Source organism: Rousettus aegyptiacus, unplaced genomic scaffold (genome assembly GCF_014176215.1).
Source record: "Rousettus aegyptiacus isolate mRouAeg1 unplaced genomic scaffold, mRouAeg1.p scaffold_m13_p_1, whole genome shotgun sequence".
Taxonomy (NCBI): Eukaryota; Metazoa; Chordata; class Mammalia; order Chiroptera; family Pteropodidae; genus Rousettus; species Rousettus aegyptiacus.
In genome coordinates, this window is record NW_023416284.1 from 25,984,025 (window position 1) to 26,004,794 (window position 20,770).

General features: G+C 49.8%; 1 protein-coding gene across 3 annotated transcripts in view; it reads right to left on the bottom strand.

Annotated features, from left to right (window-relative positions):
* The window catches only part of RIMS3 (regulating synaptic membrane exocytosis 3), a 39,102-nt gene that overhangs the window by 6,944 nt on the left and 11,388 nt on the right, over positions 1-20,770 (bottom strand). Inside the window, exons 1-7 of one of the 3 annotated variants that reach the window (XM_016140057.2) lie at positions 18,002-18,329; positions 16,158-16,334; positions 11,483-11,730; positions 5,924-6,065; positions 3,476-3,588; positions 1,208-1,309; positions 721-860 (exon numbers count right to left, since the gene is read on the bottom strand). In XM_016140057.2, coding sequence (XP_015995543.1) covers positions 721-860; positions 1,208-1,309; positions 3,476-3,588; positions 5,924-6,065; positions 11,483-11,699 — 714 coding nt within the window. In that variant the 5' untranslated portion in view covers positions 11,700-11,730; positions 16,158-16,334; positions 18,002-18,329. Of the gene's footprint in view, positions 1-720; positions 861-1,207; positions 1,310-3,475; positions 3,589-5,923; positions 6,066-11,482; positions 11,731-16,106; positions 16,335-18,001; positions 18,330-20,770 lie in introns of those variants that run through there. The other 2 variants (XM_016140056.2, XM_016140055.2) reach the window with 2 other exon arrangements.

Sequence of the window (20,770 nt, forward strand, 5' to 3'; positions counted from 1 at the left end):
GTAGCTGTCTGTGGGCCAGGCGCTGTGTGAGGCCCTCTACGTGCATCTCTCATTTAATCTTTACCACATACTACAGTTGGTAAGTGATCAAGCTGGAACTTGAACCCAGGACTGAACCCGGAGGCCGACCACCACTGTGCTCTGGCCCCATGTAACCCCTTATGCACTTCGGGCACTTCATCCATGAAACGAGCATGACGCGCCCTCCCTCCAAGGCCTGTGGTGAAGTGTGTTGTCACTCTCACGTAGTTGGGGTGAGAGTCACCCAAACCTGGGCTGAACTTGCTAGCAAAAACCTCCAGCTAGTCACTCCATCTTTCTGAGACCGCGTCTTCATTTGTAAAATGGGGAGAATCATACCTGCTTCACAGGGTCATCTCAAGGACAAAGTTAGGTCACGTTTGGAAAGCACCTACCACAGAGCCTGGGGTGAAGCTGAAGCACAATAAACACCAGCACCAGCTGACAGGAGGAGGTGACGGCCAAACGGATCCTGCTCCTACCTTCCCGTGGTGCAATCTGGGGGCATTTGAGTTATCCCCCAAACCTCAGTCTCCTTATGAATCAACTGGGGGCAGTAATACCTCGCTTGGTTGTAAAAATAAATAGGTGATGTGTACTAATGCATCCGGCATTAGTGCCTGGCCCAGGAGAAATCATAAGTGAAATAAATTTTAAATTATGACTTGCAGTCTTTGAGAGTCATCCTGTCATACTCACCTGCAGCACCCTGCCCTGGGGCCCCTCGTCAAAAAGCAGAGCCTGCTGGTACAGGGGGTCACAGGTCTTCTTGGCTACCTTTGTTTTCTTCTTGGCCACGCAGGCCCCGTTCTCAAGCAGGTAAACCTTGATATAGGTAGCTGAGGGATAGAAGAAAGCACGACGGGAGAGACTGCTGTGGCCTGCCCCATCCCCAAACTCCAGGTCATCTTGGAGGCAGGCAGGGTGAGCAGGATGAGCTGCCCAGTGAACAGCAGGTGGAAGAGACTGACTCTAATACTGACTCCTCCACCTACCCCGACCCCCACCCCTGTTCACTGGCCTTCCAGGCAAGCCAGGACTCTGGTGTTGAGAATACTGACTTAGGTGAATGGGGAGCTGAGGACTTGCTAGACCAAGAACTCAGCTACATATCCCTCCCTGGAAGGACCCCCCATGTCCAAAATCCCTCTCGTAGCTGCTCGTCCTCGTAGCTGCTCGTCCTCACCTGGGAGGGATTTGGAGCCAGGTTTGGGGGTCAGGCCCCGAGCTTCGATCACTTCCACCTCAAGCTGGCCGCTCCGGTCCATGATGGCAATGTGCACGTCCCCTGTGAGGGAGAAGAGGGACAGTCCAGCCAGAGCCAGATCAGGGGCAGGCCAGCAAGCCGCTGTGCAGAATGCCAGTCTGCAGAGGACACCACAGCATTGGAAAGGCCACAAGATGGAGAACATCACATGTCTAAGAACTGTCCCCAGGAGATCACTTTAAGGTGGCTGGGAAATGCTTTGCTAGGTCCCTTGGAGTGGGGTGGGGGCATGACCCTCAAGGGACATACGTGCTTGGGGAACAACAAATGGCTGCCAAACTCCCATCTAAGTCTGGTTAACTGAGGGGCTTCTGCTGTGCTGAGCAAAATAGGCACGTTTGGGGACAGAGCTTCATGTCAGGAAGATGGAGGGAAGGCTCAGTGACTCTCATTCACCTTCTACGCAGCTGCCCACAGCCACTTCTCTAAATAAATGTCAAACAAATATTTAAAGAATATCAGTTTGCAGAGATGCTGAGATATAAGCCTGCCCAGGACACGAGGCCCTCCCTGGGAATGAGGGTCTGCTTGTACCCTTGCCAAAGGATGGAGGGAAGGTTGGCAGATTTCCAGGGAGCAGAGAACTGAGAACCCCTCACTGTGCTCTCACAAAACGGATAATCTGCTGGGACAAGTTCTATGTGTGGAGTCTTGTTAGTTATCTGATTTCTGCAACTGTTAGCTTTGTTCAACCTGAGTTAGCAGAATTTGAAATTACATATTAGTCATTTGAAACAGCCTTCAAAGAAGTGCAGAATCATAAGCTTGGTGCAAAAAGATTAAAATAGGCTAGACTTTGGGTTCAGCTACCCATTTTAGATTCTCTGAGCCATTATGCAATTGTTTGTATTTGCATACTTGGGAAGATGGGGATTTATTATTTTTAGGAGACATTCTGGAATTCATCCCCCTCCTCCAGCTAATCCTGACCTCCCCATGGGGAAGAGAAGGTGAGTGACTCAGGAATTAATTTCCTCCTTGTCTCTGAAACATCTCTAAGATGGACAAACGCAAACCTGTCCTTCCCAGTTTGGGACGCCAGAGGGCACCACATGCATAGTTCTAGGCTGTGATGGCGCATTTGCCTTGTGGAAGTGGCTGACTCCTCTCACCGTCTCTCACTCAGCCTTTGGCTGGGCCTAGGGCTGGGAAAAGCAGACCTCCGAGGCTCTTAAGAGTCTCAAAGTAGGGGCTGGGAATTAGCCAAATCCAACCCAAGAGTCAGATAAGAGCTGACGCTCACCCTCCGAGGGTCCCCATGGACCCCTCTTCCAGCAGACAGAGGCTCCTGGGTTAGCACATTCGAGGAAGACAGGGCAGTGCAATGGGAGGAGTCCTGGCCTGGAATAAAATCCCAGCTCCACTGTATTGCTCACAGCAGGGCACTGTCTGCACTCAGCTTGCTCATTTGCTGTAAGGTCAGTGCAGATGTGTGGGTCAGACACTGTTCAAGTCAGACACATGGAGAGGAGGATGGAGATGAAGAGGTATCTCTGGGGTAGCTAGGTCTGGAGGAGCTGCTTGCAGCCAACATAGCCAATATCTAAGGGAGAGGAGGGAGCCAGAATTGCAGCTAAGAGGACCAAGTATTGACTTTAGGAAGTACTTCCTAGCTGCAGGGAAGATAGATGAGAAAATTACTAAAAGGCTTCTAAGTGCCAGACACCGTTAGAAGTAAATAAGGCATAGTTCCTAAGCAGTAAATGAAATACTTCATGCAAGCATCAGGAAAAAAACCCCAAAAAACAAAAAACTCAATAAACTTGGATTGCAGAATTAAGGCAGGTATAAATCCCATTTTACAGATGAGGAAACAGCCTCAAGGAAGGGACGCTTGTGCAAGGCCACACAGAGAACTGATGCTAGAATAGACTCCGTAAAAGTTGATGCCATGAAAATTTTTGCTCACCGTTTTAAGTCCAGCACTTAGCACTGCTGGGTACACAGTAGGTGTGTGAGTGTGTGGTGAAGCGAGGGAGGGAATGTGCTAGAAAATCTGTTGCAGGATAGCTTCCTTTTCGAGGAGGGGCGTATTGACGAGCGCTATGCTCACTACTTCTCGTTGGCACCGAAGCCTGAGCCAGGGCTCATTTCTGCTGCTTGGGTCACACAGGGCCCTCATTGGGCATATCCTGTCTGCTGCTTGACTGCCATTACCCCACTTGCCCTGCCCTCCAGAGGACTCACCCATTGGTGGTGTTGCCAGTGTCTGTCGCCCCACAATCTGGGCTGGTCCCAGCCCATCCAGGAAATCGCTGAACTGGCTTTCAGCCCCTAGCCGGGTGGTGGGGAAGATGAACCTGGGGAAGGAGGCAGAGGGGCATGTGAGGGCATCTGGCTGGTAGGATACAGTGGCTCTGTTTCTTGGGCCCTGGGCATGCTCCTCTGTGCCTCAGTTTCCCCTCTACAAAGTGTGCGTGTACTACTGTGGCTGGGGACAAACAGACTGTCTCTGCACGTTAAAGAAAACTACTTGGATGTCACCTGAAAAGAGACTAATCGACGTAATGTAATGATGGTATTTAATCCTCACGCTCCAGGATTCCTTAGGTGACCCTTAAAAGGCAGGGCTTGCTGGACACCTGTGCCCTCACCAGGGGATATGAATGCCAAGAAACAGAGGCATAGGCCAGAAATTTCAATGCCTGGAGCAAGTTCCAAGAACTGAGGTTTCGTTTATTCTAAGTCTGAAATCAAGTCAATAGCATGAGGTGGTGCCCAAAACAGCTACTGAGACCAAAATAACACAATTATAGGGTTGAGATTAATGACGAGTGATGGTAGGTGGTCCACGGTTGTAGGGGGGCCTGGAAATAGTAACGAGAAAAACTGATGATGATTGAAAGTTGGCCAGATGCCAATAGCACACTAAAGGCTCTATGTGCACCATATAATTTAATTCTTACAACCACTCTGTGTGGCAGGAGCGATTATCCAATTTTACAGATGAGAAAACAGAGATTTCAAGAGGTAAAGACTTGCCAGCAAAACAGAGATGATGCCCAATTCATGTAGTGTTATGGTGAGGGTTAGGGCGGATGGCGCATAAAAAGTTCCAGACAAACAGAAAACAATAAATGGTAATTATCATTGGCATTGTTATCATCAAAAGAGAAGTACTACTTGCTCATGTCCTCAAGCCTAGGTGTTCTGGGTGTGGCCCGTAGAAAAAGGAAGGATGAGGGAGGGCTGACCCAGGTCTGTTCATGGGATACAGTGGACCAAACAAAGTTCTAAGATCTCTTGGAACAGCTCAGACTCCTGGCTAGGGAGACAAAAGGCTGTCCTGGAACAATTCCCCTGCGGGACAGCTTGGCCTTGCATCCCCCTTGGCCAGTGACAGGCAGGGAGGGGAGATAGGGTGCAAATGCTATTGGAGAGGGCCTGGGTGTCTCTCTGCACTCTCCAGGAAGAGGCTCTGAGGCTCACCCTCTGTTACTGGCCACAGTCGGCAGTACCCTAATATCATATTCTTAAGATAATGGTATCAGAGAAGGTTAAATAAAGAAATGTAGACTCTGGAGGTCCTAGAATTTCAGGAGCTTGGTGCAGAGAGTGTAGAGATCATGAACAAGGGTTATAAAGTCGAATGGCCTTAATTCAAATCCTGACTCCACCACCATTTAATAGCTGTGACCTTGGGTCAGGTACCTCATCTTCCTCCCATGCCTCAGTTTCTCGGGTAGTAAGGACATCCCTCAGGGGTGTTGTGTTAAATGAGACAGTTTTTGTTCTGATAGTGACTGGTAGATTCCAGAGTAAGAAGCACTGATCTGAACTGCCCAGTGATGCTCTGCGCATGGCTAAGACCCCAGAAACGCTAGTGGCTGCTCGCATTCATGAACGCAGGCATGGTCGCGAGATATGTGATCACAGAATCTTAAACAACAGAGCTACACAATCCTGAAATCACTGTGCCTTAATGAAGCCAAATCATAAAATCTTAATCACATGACCATAGTTTCATAATTCAGAAGAGATCCGAGGGGATATCTAAGCCAGTGACTTTCCCATTTTTGGCTGTGACCCACGCAACGAATGTAAGAAATACATTTAATGTCATAGACCTATGTGCATCCATAGAGTCAAAATACTGAAACAGAAGTTCATGAGGTAATTCATCCTTACTCTATAGGATAAATTTGAATTTCTATTTCTTCTTCTAATGCAGGTTTTGCTCCTTCTTTCCTATGAGTCACCACCCACAGTTTGAAAGACATGAGCTAGTCCAATCTCCTAAGTGCCAAGGAAGGCGACTTATGAGGATTCCACTTATCTGAGCCATAAAAATGGTTTTAGATTAAAAGGATTTTAGAATCACATTTTCCTTTTGAACCCTCTCCTCTGGAGCAGGGCAGCATGTAGGTGCTGGGAGGCGGGAGGCATGAAACAAACAGAAGGGATGAACTGTTCCCGGGCCACTGGGGCGTTTGGGTGAGAAACAGCAGGCTGGAGCCATAGCAAGACTGGGGCCCAGGCACAGGATGTCGGGGGAAGAGGATGGTGGGAGACAGGGGCACAGAGGAGCCCAGACGTCTGGGCTGGAAATCCAGCTGGAGGTTTTCTTGCCCTGCCCCTGGCTCAGTGTAGGACCAAGGAGGAGGGCGGGGGCCACGGTGGGTGGGCTGAACGCACGTGCCGTCGGAGCTGTTGCTGTTGGTGCTCCCGTCGGTGGACTCTCGGCTGCCCTGGCGCGTGACCCGGCTCCGCATCTCCACAGCGATTCCTGTCTCCGTGCTCCGCCGGATGTTGCTGCGCAGCTTCTTGGTCGCCCCTTCTGTGACGCCCCAAAGCACAGAGAGGGAACAAGGTCAGATCACAGACGAGCTGCCCGAAGTCACCCGCTTGGGAAGGGGCATGATGGCAGGGCTGTGACTGGAGGCGGAGCCATGAGATGACCTCTAAAGCCGTCTGCAGCCTGCCCCCTGGCCCTGCTCAGGGCAGTGGCACACACAAAGCGGGCTAGGAAGCTGGATGGAGGCAGAGTTGGGATGGTGGGGCTGGGATGTGTTGAGAATCAGGGAAAGTCCTTGCCCCGCAGTGCTTGGCCCTCCCCATCCCCGTCGCCAGGCTTCCCTGACAGCCACCTTCCCACTCAATTTCAGCCCTTGACCCAAAGGACTTGTTTTTGCCTCTCTCTTCTGGAAAGTTTGCCTTCAGTGGGATTCCAAGATTTGCTTCCCCTTGTGCATCTTATCACACTCGGAGCTCATAACCCGCCTCTCTGATACCTTCATGGGCCCTATAAAAATCCTGGCCACTCTCAAACTAACATGCATTCTCAAGGTGGGATTCCCCATTAGGGAGGCAAGACTGGGAGAGGGTTGGCTAGCTTGACCTGAACTGACTTTGGCCTTGAGAGAGAAGTCTGCAGAAGAACCCTAGAAGGTATGCAGAGAGAGCTCACCCCCTGTCACTGTGCCTCCTGTTCAGAGCGCCCCTCTACCCCCTATCCCAGCACCCCCCCTCAGCCTTGAAGGGAACATGGACACTTTGCCTGTCCTAGCAGCACACCATCCTGCTTGGGTTTCCGTGGCAACCTCCTCAGCATTGCAGTGTGGTCCCTCTAGATACCTTCTCCTCCTGGGGCAGGGGTGTGGGGAGCAGATGTGTTGAGGGTTTACAGGACTTCCCCTGCAGAAGCTTGGCTGCCTGCAGAGCCTGATGGGAAGGGAAGTGATACTCAGATAGGGACTGTATCAAAGGAGCCATCTGCTGTCACCGATTAGAGACCCAGGCAAATTAAGAGTGAAGTTTCCTACAGGGATGAGGAGAGCTGCGGGTGGGACAGGACGTGCAGCACCCCTTTCCCAAAGCAGTGGGGTGAGGGGAGCTTGTTACCCTGGCAACCCCTTCTTCCACCCATATCTAATGGTAGGTTGGGAAGGGGATTTCAAAGATCCCGGCCTGGGAAAAGGGTAACTTTATTTCTACTGCTTTGTCCTACTTATCTTTCAGAAGTCCCACTGAGGGAGGGAAGGCTGAGAAGGCTAGCATCACTGGTAGATGAGATGGGGGACCGGAAGCAGGGGTGGTAGTGAGGAGGAATGTCTTCTTTGAAACCATCCCAACTGCCAGGATATTGGAATAGCTAACTATCCAGGAATCAATGGGACCATCAATATGTCTGTCTGCCTGTCTGTCTGTCTTACACACACAGTCACATTAGCTCCTACATACTTCTTTCATACCAACAGGCATAAGAAGACACACACTAGTGCTCACAATCACATTTATGAAGACAATGATCTCATATACAAGGTCATGTGTATGTTCATACAATAGTCACAGATGGTCCTACCAGGTCTTAGTCATAAATACACATGACATACTCTGCCACATAAATGTGACCTTCGCACACTAACACTTGGAGTTGAACCCATCCACTCAATCACACACACACACACACACACACACACACACACAGATGCAAACCCACAAACAGTGTGTGACCCACCACTCACAGCGTTGGCAATAATGGTGGGTGTCGGGGGACTTGTCTTGTCCCTGGCTCCTAACTGCCAATCTCCTCTAACCCAGTTAGAAGACAGGTGGGTCTGTGGGAGCTGCACTCTACCCTCCCTTCCCTGGAATGCCCCCCACAACACACACCAAGTTGACAGAGCCTCACTACCACATGGCCCCAGTCCCCCCTCTTCTAGAGCTTGAAAAAGCTTTGACCCATTTGGGAGGAAATGTACCTTCTTTGATCAGACCTGCCCAACCCACTGTGAGCCCTTGGATAGGGGAGGCACATAATCCTGAAATGTTAGACACTTCAGCTAGCCCCCTGCCCCTGCCACTTCACAGATGGGGAACCTGAGGCCCAGGGTCTCATAGGGCTGGGGCTGGACCCCAGGCCCACTGACTCCCAGTCTACTACATGCTACTTCCCACTCCCCTCCACCAGCTGCACGTTGGTTTGAGATGTGATTCAGCAGAGATTAAATTCCACGTCTTCTGGATGGGGAGAAAAGTCTTGCAACCTTAGAGAAAATTTCTTTACTGTTTCATACCTGTCCAGTCTCTAAATTCTGTTGATCTGGGGAGCAACTTTATGTAGCCTCTCTCTCTAGAGAACGAGGCCAAGTTGCTTGCAATAAATCTGTGGTCTCTGGAGACCGAAAGATGCCAGGGATCATCCCATTTGTCCCACCACATACAAGGGAGAGGCAGTTACAGCTCCCAACAGCACTCCCCATGGCATCTTCTGGAATGACCCAGCGTCCAGAGCCCAGGAGGGTGGAGCTGCTGTCCTTGGTACTGAAAGAGGAATTTCATTCGAGCAGGGGCTGGGACAAACCAGGATGGCCCTGTATGGACTCAGCCTAGGGCTAGGCCAGAACTCACCTGAGTCCTGGGACCCCAATGCTCTGACTCCACCCTCCTCACTGCTCCCACAACTTAGAGAATGTTAGATCTAGAAGGAAGCTGGGAGAGCGTCTTTTGAGCTCCAATTTACAGAGGAAACAGACCCAATGGGAAAGTGACTTCCCCAAGGTACCATGAGGAGTTAGAACCAGGACTAGTTCTCTAAAGCTTCGGGTAAATTTTTGAAAGCCACTCTATGGCGGTGTGAGAAATAAACTAGAAGGGGCATGCAAGAGATCAGGGAACTAGAGTGAAGGCTGGTCCAGGCAGCTTTAAAACACAAAAGAGAGGATGGGCAGAGCTCGAGCCAATGCAGGGTATGGATAAACCAGGAGAAAGGAGGCCCCTGGGAAGGCAGATCCAGAGCCCAGAAGACTGGGTCCAGGAGAGGAATTCCTCACCACTTTGCACAGCCCAGCCCTGCAGGCAACTGAGCCATCCCACCTCGAGCCAGCAGGGGACACTTTGCTAAGATCTTTTCCCAGAACGGAGTTTCCATGGCTGATACCCACAGTGAGTCATCCCCATACATTCCTCTGAGGCCAGATTATGCTACCTAGGATAAGGCTCCAAGCTGGGACACTGGCAACCTCAAAGCCTGGGGGGAAATATGAGGACAAGGAATTATAGATGGGAGAGGAATACGCTACAAGTAAGAGGCAGAGCTGTGAAGGTCAGAAAACTCACATTTGGCCCTACTGTGTGACCATGGGTAAGAATAATAACCCCAACCGTTACTATGTACAAGGCTGGCTGCCTTCACATCTCCTATCTCATTTAATCCCCTGGGCAACTCTGCAAGGCATGTGTTATTGTCCTTATTGTCAAACAAGGAGGCAAGCACTGAGAGCTGAAGTAACTTGCCTGAGTCACCCAGCTAGTAAATGGCAAGGTATGGCTCTGAAGGCCACCTTGAAGTCATTTTCCAAGAAAGTGCCTTCTGCTCTTCAGGCTCAGATGCCTCATCAATAAAATGAGTCCATCAGACTAGATGATCTCAAGGGGCCCTTCCTGCACTGACATTTAGTGATTGGATGATTCATAGAGACCTTCGATTAGAAGGGGATCGAGGTAATTCCCCTGGCTCTGGCCCCAGTCCTTCAGCCGTGCCTTCGCATACCACTGAAATGAGTGATCCAGATCCCCATCACTCAGCTCCCCTCAAGGCTAGAGGTCTCCCTGGTGCCCACTCCAGTCCCCGTCTGCTGACTAGAGTCTAGGAAGATGGACAAATGGAGGCAGATCACTGAAATACCTCCCAGTGACTCAGGCTCCTGACTTGGCTTTGAAAGACTGTCTGTCCAGATCACTTTGAGCACCGAAAACCCTTTGGGTCTGAAGCTGACTCAGCAGAGATCAGCAGGGCTTGGTCTTTTGAAGTCCAACACCTCCTTGATTTAATCTTAATCCTCCAACCTTAATCCCACCTCTTGGTCTGGTCCCAGCCCAACTCCTGGATCCCCAGCTCCCCATCTTCCTGACCTTCAGGTCTACACTGCATATTCACAGAGGCTATGCCCACCCTGGGGCACTGATAACTGCAAGCCCCCTCCCCATTTAGCATTTCTGTGAGCCAGAAACCACATTGCAGCTTGAGTGCTAGAAAAGACCATCCCACATGCTCCTGTGGAGGGCTTTGTAAAAATCTATTTTAAGGCCTGGAAAAGTCCCCCACCCCCAGCCCCAACTGGGAGTCTTGATGAGCGTTCTCCCCGGATCCTCCGGCACCCCCGCCCCCTCACCACCCCCACCCAGCTGCCTATTTGAAGGTTTCTTGGGGAAGTTGTTACTCTGAGAAAAATAAGCAGGAAGAGATTTTAATACACAACCAGCTGGTGTCTGGGCTAATGCCACAAAGTAAAGAGGTCTTGGTGGGGAGGGCTGGCTCCCTGTGATGTGGGGTCCAGGTGTGACTCTATGTGATCAGGTGGTCACCCACCAGTTTGAGGATATCTGGGATTCCATAACTAGGCGTCTGAGAAAGCATATTTATCAGTATATAGCTAGTAAGGTGTGTGAATGCGGTTTTTCATGAGGTATGTACATACACATGTGCAACGTTTCTGTGACCATGGGCCATTGTGCGTGCATGTGGGCGTAATGGAGTTTCTCTGATCTGGGTCTGTCTGTATCAGAGGACTGTGTTGGCATGATCTGCATGACTAGCACTTGTGACCATGTACAGCATGACTGGCTGTATAATCCTTTCCTGACAGTAGGGCAGTGTCTTACCTGAGTAACACAGCACACTATCTATGTGACTATGCAAGGCATGTGTCTTAATGTGTGTACGTCTCTCTCGTGACTTTGTAATGTATGTGTATGACTATGCAACTACATTTGTGTGACTCTTCGTACTTAGGAAACAGAGATTACAGGTGAGACTGAGTCTTGTGGATGTGTGTGTCTGTGAAGTTGTGTCACTTAGCACAGTGCCAGGAACACAATGACTGTTTAGTAAATACTTGCTGATTATGTCACTTTGTGCATGGAGGCAGCAGAATATAATGGTTAGGAGTTCTGTAATGGTAATAAACTCAGAGGCCCAACTGCTGGGGTTTGAATCCAGGTTCTACCACTTACTTGCTATGTAGTCTGGGGCATCTTACTTCCCTTTTGTGTGCTTTTGTACTTGCCTCATAGAATGACATGATGGTTCAATGAGTCAGGACGCATACCAGACCTAGAAAAGTGCCTGGTATATGGTAAGTGCTACATAAGTGTTTGTGGGTGTGGGCATGCACACCCAAAAGGACAGTCCCTGGACGCCCTGTCATTGCAAGGTGCCCCACCCCGGCCCCTTGGTGTCCCATGCCCCCTTACCAGGCTGGGGGAGCTGCAGTGTGCTCTTGCTCCACTGGGTCAGGCCCACGATGGCCACCATCTTGGCCCCAAGGCTGCTGCGCCGCTTCTTGGCAGTGGTGACCCCTGTCCCACCCCCCACCTGCTGGGATCCGCATATTTCGCCGCTGATGCTGGAGCTCCGAACCACATTCCTGGAGCCCGCGGCCGAGGCTGGACCCGGCTCCCCGTCAAACATGGTCTGAGGAGCAGCGGGGCCTCAGGCAACTCTGTGGGGGAGACAAAGAAACAAAGGGGTCCCACATCAGACCCCAGGGCCACTCTACTGCAGTCACCACTTCCTAGCTGTGGGACCTTGGGCAACCTCTCTGAGGTTGTAAGAATTCAATGAACAAACAAATGTAGAGTGTGCACAGAGTCTGGTTCAATATATTGGACTATTCTTATGGACACATGGCTGCCCTGGCAAGTGACATAGTTTGGTAGCAAAGACTGAGGCTATGGAATCGCACAGCCCACGCTTGGATTTCCAAAGGCCTCTGTACACTAGCTGTATGACCTTGTGACCAAGCATCTTGGGGTTTCAGTGAACACCTCAGCAAAACAAGAAATAAAAGCACTCACCTCATCAAATTGCTGTAGGGATTAATGTGTGAGGCAGAGAGTAAATACTCAATAAGTGTTAGCAATTGTTATTTCATAGCCAACAAGAACAGGGAGAACAAAACTGGCTGGAACTTGAGCAAGTGGAAGGGGTCCTCCTGTTTGAAGGGGATGGTACAGAAAAGGCTAAAGAAGCAGCCAAAAGTCGCCCTTAACTGCACTGCTGAGAGGCAGCCACAATGCATTTAACCTATTTCCTCTCAGTCTCTTTTCTATGAATTTTTTAAAATAATTAAACTCATACTGCAAATACAATTTTATATCCCAGGATTTTCCATTTAGCATTGTATCACAAGCATTTCCCAATGTCATTAACAGTTTGTATAAATGTTTTAACGCCACCATAATATTACATTGTATGGAGGTAGCATAATTGACTTAAACACTTCAATACAATTACCTTTTAGATTAGGTCCGACTTTCTTCTCTCTGTCTTCACTCCACTCCCTTCCCTCCCTCCTGTCTTTTAGATAACACTGCAATAAATCTCTTTCTACACTGATTTTATCTGCTTTTTTTCCTTAGGATTGATTCATAGAAATTGGGTGACTGGTTTAAAGGGCTGTGGATACTGCTGGTAGCTTCCATTCTCTCCTCCTGCTTCCTGAAGGAGTTGCTGGTTTTATCCAATATCCTGATTAGTTTAAGCTGGTCAGCGAGTGACAATCACCTTGGGAACTCTTACTGGTCCAAAGGTAAGCATGTGACAATGTTGGCCCAATCCAACTTAGGGAAAAGACTCAGATTCCATGCTTACAAGAGAGGGGTCTCTCTCCCCCTGCCTCTCTCTTTCACTTCCTCCCTCAAGACTCCTCCCCATAGAGAGGGCCCAGTCCTAGGATGAAGCCAGTGTTGCTGAGGACAGCAAAACACAGATACAGAAAGGACCTCGGGCCACCCTGAAGCCTGCCTTTCTCTGATCTTCCCATTAAGTGAGTCAATGTGCCTCCCCTGGCTTAAGCCAGTCTGAATCAGGGTTCTCTCATATCCAAAAGCACCCTACTTGATATTGAGGGCATAAACATTTTTTTTTTTGATTCTTGGAATATACTGCCAAATTCCTTTCCAAAGTATACAAATTGACTCTCCACATTAACTGCATTCAACAAATATTTAAGCCCCTAAAATCCCAAGGCTTATGTTGAGTGCCAAAGATACAGTAGTGAGCCAGGTGGAGTTAGTCCTGCCCTCCTAAAGCCTTCATTCCAAGAGGACAGACAGACAGTACACAACTAATTATGTAATTAAATATTTAATGACGGTTCCGATGGGTACTAGGGAAGAGCACAGAAGGTACTGGGAGTCATTCAGGGGGAGTCAGGCAACAGGTATCTATGGGTCTGTTTTGAGGAGAGGTGGGATCTCTGGCTATTGGTCCTACAATTTGGCTGAAAGTCTGATGCTCAGGGCAAGTTCTGGAGAAACAGCTGCTCCAGCATGCTTTTCATTCAGTCCTTCCTGGCTCTGTCTGGCCCACAACACTTTTCCCAGGGCAGCTCCCCATCTCAGGGCTCAGGGCACTTTCTAGGACTCTTTACCTTCAGGCCTGTCACCCTGAGGGAATTCAACTTTTCAAAAAGACATAGAAAGGGGTGGGAAAATAGAGGTGGGAAAGGGAAGGCACCCCTCTGGCTGACTGGGAAGGCAGTTCCCAGATGGCTGAGAATGGCCACCTGGTGTCCTGGTCAGCATGGCTCCTGCTGGGCTGGTGAATTAGGGCTGATAGTGATGATGAGTCGATGCCATATTTTGCCTTCTTTGTGATTGTCTGGCCTGTTCTCGCTCACCCTGTGATGTGTGCAGAGCCCTGGATTGTATTTCTCCATCCATCCCCCATCAACCTTGCAACTAATGGAAAGTCCCCTGGACTTGGGCCTATGATGATCTCTTCTCTTTACTTTCCAATTCTAGTGCCAGTCTGTGTGTTTCTTGGGGCATCTGCGTGGTCTCTTGGTGGATAGTGGAAGGGTGCTTATCTGATACTCTGAATCTGCTACACTGTAAGTCTAACTTACTCGTGAAAGTATTTCTGTTAGGTGTACTGTTATCTTCATGTCACAGATGAGAAAACTGAGTCTCAGAGAAGTCGAGACCTTGCCCATCCTATTTGGCTAAAAAGTGGCAAGGCCTGGACTCGAGCCCAGGTCTCCTGTTTCCACAGAGAGACAGACACACTCTGCAGTCCCTGCCCCTTCAACCCAGAGCTCACCCAAAGATGTGGGCCCATCCCTCCTGCTCAGGTTTTGCCCTGGGTCTCTGGGCTCTTTGAGAAAAGTGCAAGGAAAGTATCTATTATGAAACAAAAACAAAAACAAAAAAACCCCTCTGGCTCAGGTTCCCACAGCTGGTATGAGCATCTAAAGGGCAGCAGAGATCCCACCCAGACCATAGCTGGAGAAGCAAGTGCTCCCCCCAAGCAGCCAGCCTATAGCAAGCTCAAGAACATCACTCCCAGGGGACAAGGAGGAAGGAGGGTAAGGGACAAAATTCCTGATCCCGCCAACCCAGGGACTCATGTTTCCTCATGAATAATAAATAGAACTGACAAGCAGATGGTTTGACATCCAGGACTCTGCACCATCCAGAGCCACTTCTCATCTTTAACCACTCAGAGGGCCTGGAGAGCTGATGAATGCCTGGAAGGACCCAGCCCAGCTGGCTATCCCCAAGGGGATGGGAGGAGCCAGACCCAAACCACTGGACCCAAGGTCTTAGGGCCTGACCCTTGGTATTGGAATCCTACGTAGGTAGTCTGGGAGAGTTAAGAATCAGGATAGTGGGATTAAGATGCATACAGATACCTTGTGGCACCTGTCTGGGCCTTGGTTTCTTTATCTGTATGTAAAAATGAATGGGTTACATTAGGTGATCTCTAAAAGTCCTTTTGACTAGGAGAGCAGAGTCTGTGAATACATACTGCATTGGCAGGCTCAGAACTGGGGTTCTAGTTGCTTCTCTGGTAGCCAGTCTAGCTCATGAAGGGAAAGACAGAGAGACAGACAGAGCCAGCTACCTGGCCCATGAGGAGGGAAGTCCTACTGCACAGCAAGCCCTGTGCTGTCTGACCACGGGGATGGGAAAGGGGCAGCAGGCAGAGTGGTGAGGGGCCGGCAGGATACAGAACACAGCACCTAAAAGATTATTAAATGAACTACATACTTTCCACAAAAGCCACTTCAACAATTTCCTGCCTCTGAGGACTGTCCCTTTCCCAGCCCAGTTCAAGGCACCCCAAGGAAGGGAACTTTGCCCAGACTTTGCTGGGTCATGGGGACCTCACTGTCAAGTTCTCCCTGCTGACACCACTTTACGGCTCAGCAGCATCTATGACTACAGCTCAGATTCACCACTCAGGGAGGAGGCCACTGCCTCCACTTCTATCAAAGCTCCACGCCAAGTTCCAAGTTCCCCAAGGAACAAGCTTGGTGTTTTCTTTCCAGCCCTCAATGCTTGGCTTCTATCATGGGGTCTCAGTACCCTAAAGGCTTCCCAAACCTTCTACAGAACCCCAACAACAGCAGGTCTCAGGGCTCTGTCAGGCCACCCTGGGCCCCTGGGTCCCTTTGACCAAGTGTCCAACCAAATAATGAGCTTTATAGGAGTCAGTGAGACCATCCAAAAGCCAAAGATGAACCCAGCCACCCAACTTCTCAACAGGGAAGGTAAAGGAATCTATCACAGGATAATGGACTGTTAGGCTGGAAGGGGTGGCAAATAACCACTTCTCCCCATCCTCCAACCACAGCAGACATCACTAATCCCTCTCTTTCCCATTGAGGCAGATTTAACCTCAGAATCCCTCTCAGCACTGTGTTCCAGCACCAACTGATGGGAACCAGCTCAGGAGTCAAAACCAATTTGCCACCCCTATTGCATCCTGAGGTCCAGAATGGGAAGGAGACACACCCAAGGTGACAAAAAAAAGCTGGTGAAAACACCGGAGCACCGACCCAGGTCTCCTAACTCCCAGGTTCTGCATCACCTGTTAGGTGCTTCCTCCTCACATCTCGCCTCGAAGAAAACCCAAACTCACTGAGCTGATGAATCTGAGAGCGGCGTTCCACATCACAGGGGGCTGGGCCCCTCCTGACGACACTCCCTTAGGGCATTGACGCGAGGCTTCAGTTAACTTCTGCTGAGACACTAGTTTTCGAGAAAGGAGGTGAAGGCAGTCCAGGTAGCTCCCAGGAGGAAGTGATGTGATAAGAGTCTGGAAGGAAAGCGGGGAGGTTATAAGAAGGGCTAAAGGAGACATCTGTCCTCAAAGGCTTCCAGTAGCTTGCGGAATAAAAAGACAAACTTTCTAGATCACCATGTGACCTTGAGCAAATCACTTCAGCTCTCTGATTTGCTGTTTCCTCCTTCACAAAATCCTCCAAACTCTGGGTCCCCTAATCTGAACTTTAACATCAAGCTGCTGGTGCTGAAGCCCCACCCACAATTTTAGGACTTTTAACACAGGAGGGACTCATCCAGGTCCAAATGCTAAGGAGCTCTAGACAGTATTCTTCCTTCCTCTGTCCTCCTCCTGACTAATGGGGTCTGTGTCCCTCCCCAGACACTTGGTGACATGCCCAGGAGTCAGGAGTGCGGAGGAGGGGCACTCCTGGCTCCAAGCCCAGCCAGTCATTCAGCTTCTCTGAACCTCAATCACTTTTCTATAAAATAAGTCTACTGGCCACCTGGACCCAGCCCGACTCTCCAGGCCAGACTGGGCATCAGGTGAGATGACGAGGAGCAGGAAAGCAAAGTGACTAAAAGCACAGGCTTTGGAGGCAGACGGACTTAGTTCAAAACCCAGATCTGCCACTTACGAGCTGTATGAGACAGGGCAATCTCCTTAACAAACCAAGCCTACCAGTCATCATCTCTAAAGTGGGGATAATAATAACAGCCTTAGGATTCTTAGACGAAATATTATAAAATAAGGATTGGTACATGCTAAATGCTTAGTTGGGCAATTACATTATTACTGCTCATAGTGGTACCTTTGTAAACGGTAAGGGACTGTACAGGTGTTAGTGCTTGCTGGCCTGGATTGCACGTCAGATGCGACCACTTGATAGGAAGGCCCAGAAACCAATAGGGTCGGCTCCCACTCCAGTCCGGGGTGCTTCTACCCAGAGCCCAGGATTAAGTGTGGGATCTGGAATCCTGCACCTCTCAGTTGGAGTGGGAGCTGCGACGTAAGGCTGTGCCCTTCTTTGTCGGCATCTCAGCTCCTGGCCCCTTACTGGATGCTGGGCCTGGAATTTGAGACCCTTGCCCTGACCCTGGCCCAGTACCAGGGCTGCCCACCACATCACCCATGCCACTCCGTGCCTGTGTCAGAGGCCAGCGCCTACATCCACAGAAGGGGAGAAGGGTTCCCTGGTTCCTAGCCTTTCCTCTTCCTCCTCAGGGACATACCGGTGGGTGACAGGGCCGGTGCGTGATGGGGGAGGTAGGCTGGGCTGAAGGAGTATAACCAGCCTGAGTGGGGAACACTGTGCCAGCTCCTCTCCTGGTTGTGCAATCTTTATCTCCCACAAAGCTCACACACACACACACACACACACACACACACACACACACACACACACTATACACATAGGAAGAGACACAGGGCACAGAATTTCAAATGTATGATCACACACCACACAGACTCACACTGATAATACACATAAAGACACAGTCACATGCATACACAGATATGTCCACACACCTTCAAGATACTCATCCACACAAAGGCACACAGAAGCAGTCATGTGGACAGCCACAAGCCTTCACACACCCACGCATGCTCACACACACGCCATTGCCTCGGCCCCTGCCTAGCCCAGCGAGGAAGGAAAAGCCTCATCCCTTCAGCAGGCAGGGAACTGGGAAGTATCTTACCCAAATCTGTTGGTTCCCTTGGCCGAGGCACACACACGAGCTCTGCGCAGGCACTTGTGTGAGCCTGAACACACACACACTCATACACGCTCCAACCCCCAATCTCACACTCCTGGCCCCCATCTCAGCAGGCCGGACAAAAGAGCTCATCGGTGAGGTTTGTGGTGAGGAGATGAGAAGGCTGGCAGGGAGCAGCTGCTGTCACCATGGCTACCGAGCTGACCCACTTCTCCTCCACTCAGCCTGGCCCACCCAGCCCAGCCAAGGGAAGACAGGCAGCACTGGGCAGGGGGGCCCTCTCCTATCACACACAGTAAAGGGGTGGCCCTCTGAGGGTGTGGTAAGGGACAGGTTAAGCATCAAATCGGCTGGGTCCTGCATAGGAAGGCAATATCCAGACCTCCCTTGAGGGTAGCAAGGTGCTGAGGAGATGGCACCGGCAAGACCCAGCTCCTTGTCTCCCCCAGCATTGGGGCCTCTGGCCTCAGGGACCCACAAGGGTCATGCACTTGCCCTGGACACATTCTTATACAGTCCCCACAGCAAAATGGAGAGAAGGGCGGCCAAGCCCAAAGCTGAGCTCCCCAGACTCCAAAGACTCAGGATACTCAAGGGTGAGGCAGACCCAGAGCTGGGTGAGCCCTGTGTCCTGTTCAGGACAAGGTTCTCAAGGTCAAGGCTCGTCCTTCCCGCTTGGACTGGGGGCTGCTGGGGGCATGGTCATGCCTTCTGTCTTTAGACAGGGCTTCCATGTGTCTTCTCTCAGCCAAGGGGCTCTTTAGGACATGGCCATGTGTCTTCCCTCAGAACTGGGGACACAGAGGAACAACAGAGCCCTCAGATAACTCAGTTTTTTGAGGAGACAGGTCACAAAGCAGAATGAATCACTCCTGCGTGACAGTCTCCCATAGCTCCGCACTGCTTCCAGAAGAAAGTAAAAGCTCCTCATCAAGACCCACAAGCCAAGTGACCCAGCTCATCCCATGCATTTGCTCCTCCTCTGTATTCTAGTCGCACTGAACTTTTTGTCACTCCTCAAATGTACCACTTTGTCAACTGTCTGCCTGAAATACTCTTCTTTAGCTGCCCTCATGTTCTGTGGCCCCCAGATTTGTCTGTCATGCCATCTTTGCCTGCCTGATCCATACTCATCGCTCAGTCCCAGTTTGAATGTAATTTCCTAGGACAGTCTTCACAGACAAGGTTAGTCCCCTACTGTGCTCCCCAAGACTCTGTACTGTTCCCACATGTGATGGGTTGGATTGTGTCCCTACAAAAAAAAAGATACATTGAGGTTCTAGCCTAATATCTCAGAATATGACCTCAGAATAAGGTCATCACAAATGTGATTACTTGAGGTCACACTGGAGTAGAGTAGGTCCTTAATCCAATATGACTGCTGTCCTTGTAAGAAGATCGCCTTGTGAAGACAAAGACACATGGGGGAACACCTATGTGAGGATGGAGGTAGAGATTGGAGTGATGCAGCAACAAGCCAAGGGATGCCAAGGATTGTCAGCTGTCACCAGAAGCCAAAACAGAGCCATGGAACAGTGTCTTTCTCAAAGCTCTCAGAAGGAATCAACCTTGCCAACACCTTGATTTTGAACTTCTAGCCTCCCGGACTGCAAGAAAATAAATTTCTGTTGTTTAAGCCATCCAGTCTGTGGTATAGGTTACCGCTGCCCTGGGTAATTAATACAGCGATGTTCCTAACTTGTTCAGTGCCTGTCACCCGCATCCCACCCCCTGGCCATGAGCTGCCTGGAAACAGGAACCACATCATCTTCACCCAGAACCCCCAGTGCCTGGCACAGGTCTGGCACATTGTGGGGCTCTGTAAATATTTGTGGAATGAATGAATGGTGATCTAAAATAAACATGAAATCAATAGTATTTATAGCTGAATAATAGAATTGTGAGTCATGTATATTTTCTTCATGTGACATATTGTGTTTTCTAAAGTTACCACTTCAGAAACTGTATTAATTATGTATGTTATCATAAAGAACAAACTAAAACACATTTTTTTCTGCAAAACATACATTAAAATAACAGACATTTCTACTACTATATATTTTGTGAAGAGGGAAAAGTTTTGCTATATGCTTGATAACTGCTTTTTTATTGATTAATTGATTTCTCCTCATGTTGCTGGAGTGCTTTCACGAGTCAGATTTAGAGTTTGAGCTCTGGGGTCTTGCGGGGCATAGATTCCGGGCAGGAAGGGTCCATACCATCCACTGCTTGTGGGATCTGAGCAGATGTGGCACTTGTCACCTGACAGGGGCTGCTAGCTTTGGCCCTTCAGAATACCACCGGCCCAGGCAGAAGGCCACTTCCAAACAAAGCAAGCTCCCGCCCTCGATGAACACACTGGCCAGTGCTTCTCAAACTTAAATGTGCTCAAAAAAATCACCTGGGGATCTTGTTGAAATGCAGATTCTGATTCCTTGGGTCCCAGGTGAAGCCTGAGATTCTGCATTTCTAACAGACTCCCATGTTGCTGGTCCACAGACTACGTGAGGTGCTGAGAGGTAGAGATAAAATACTCTGGTTGTTCTGCAGGAGGAGTGATGACCAGAGAAGGCATCATGGGAAAGTGCATTGTAGAGCATCTCAAAAAATACGTGGGATTTGGGGAGGTAGACTTGGCAGGAAAGTGGTGGGAATTCCCTAGGAAGGTCCAGAGAGAAAACTTTATGTTCTGAGACAATGCCATTGGAGTTTCAGAAGGTAAACACAACTGCAAAGAGTGGGCTGGAAAAG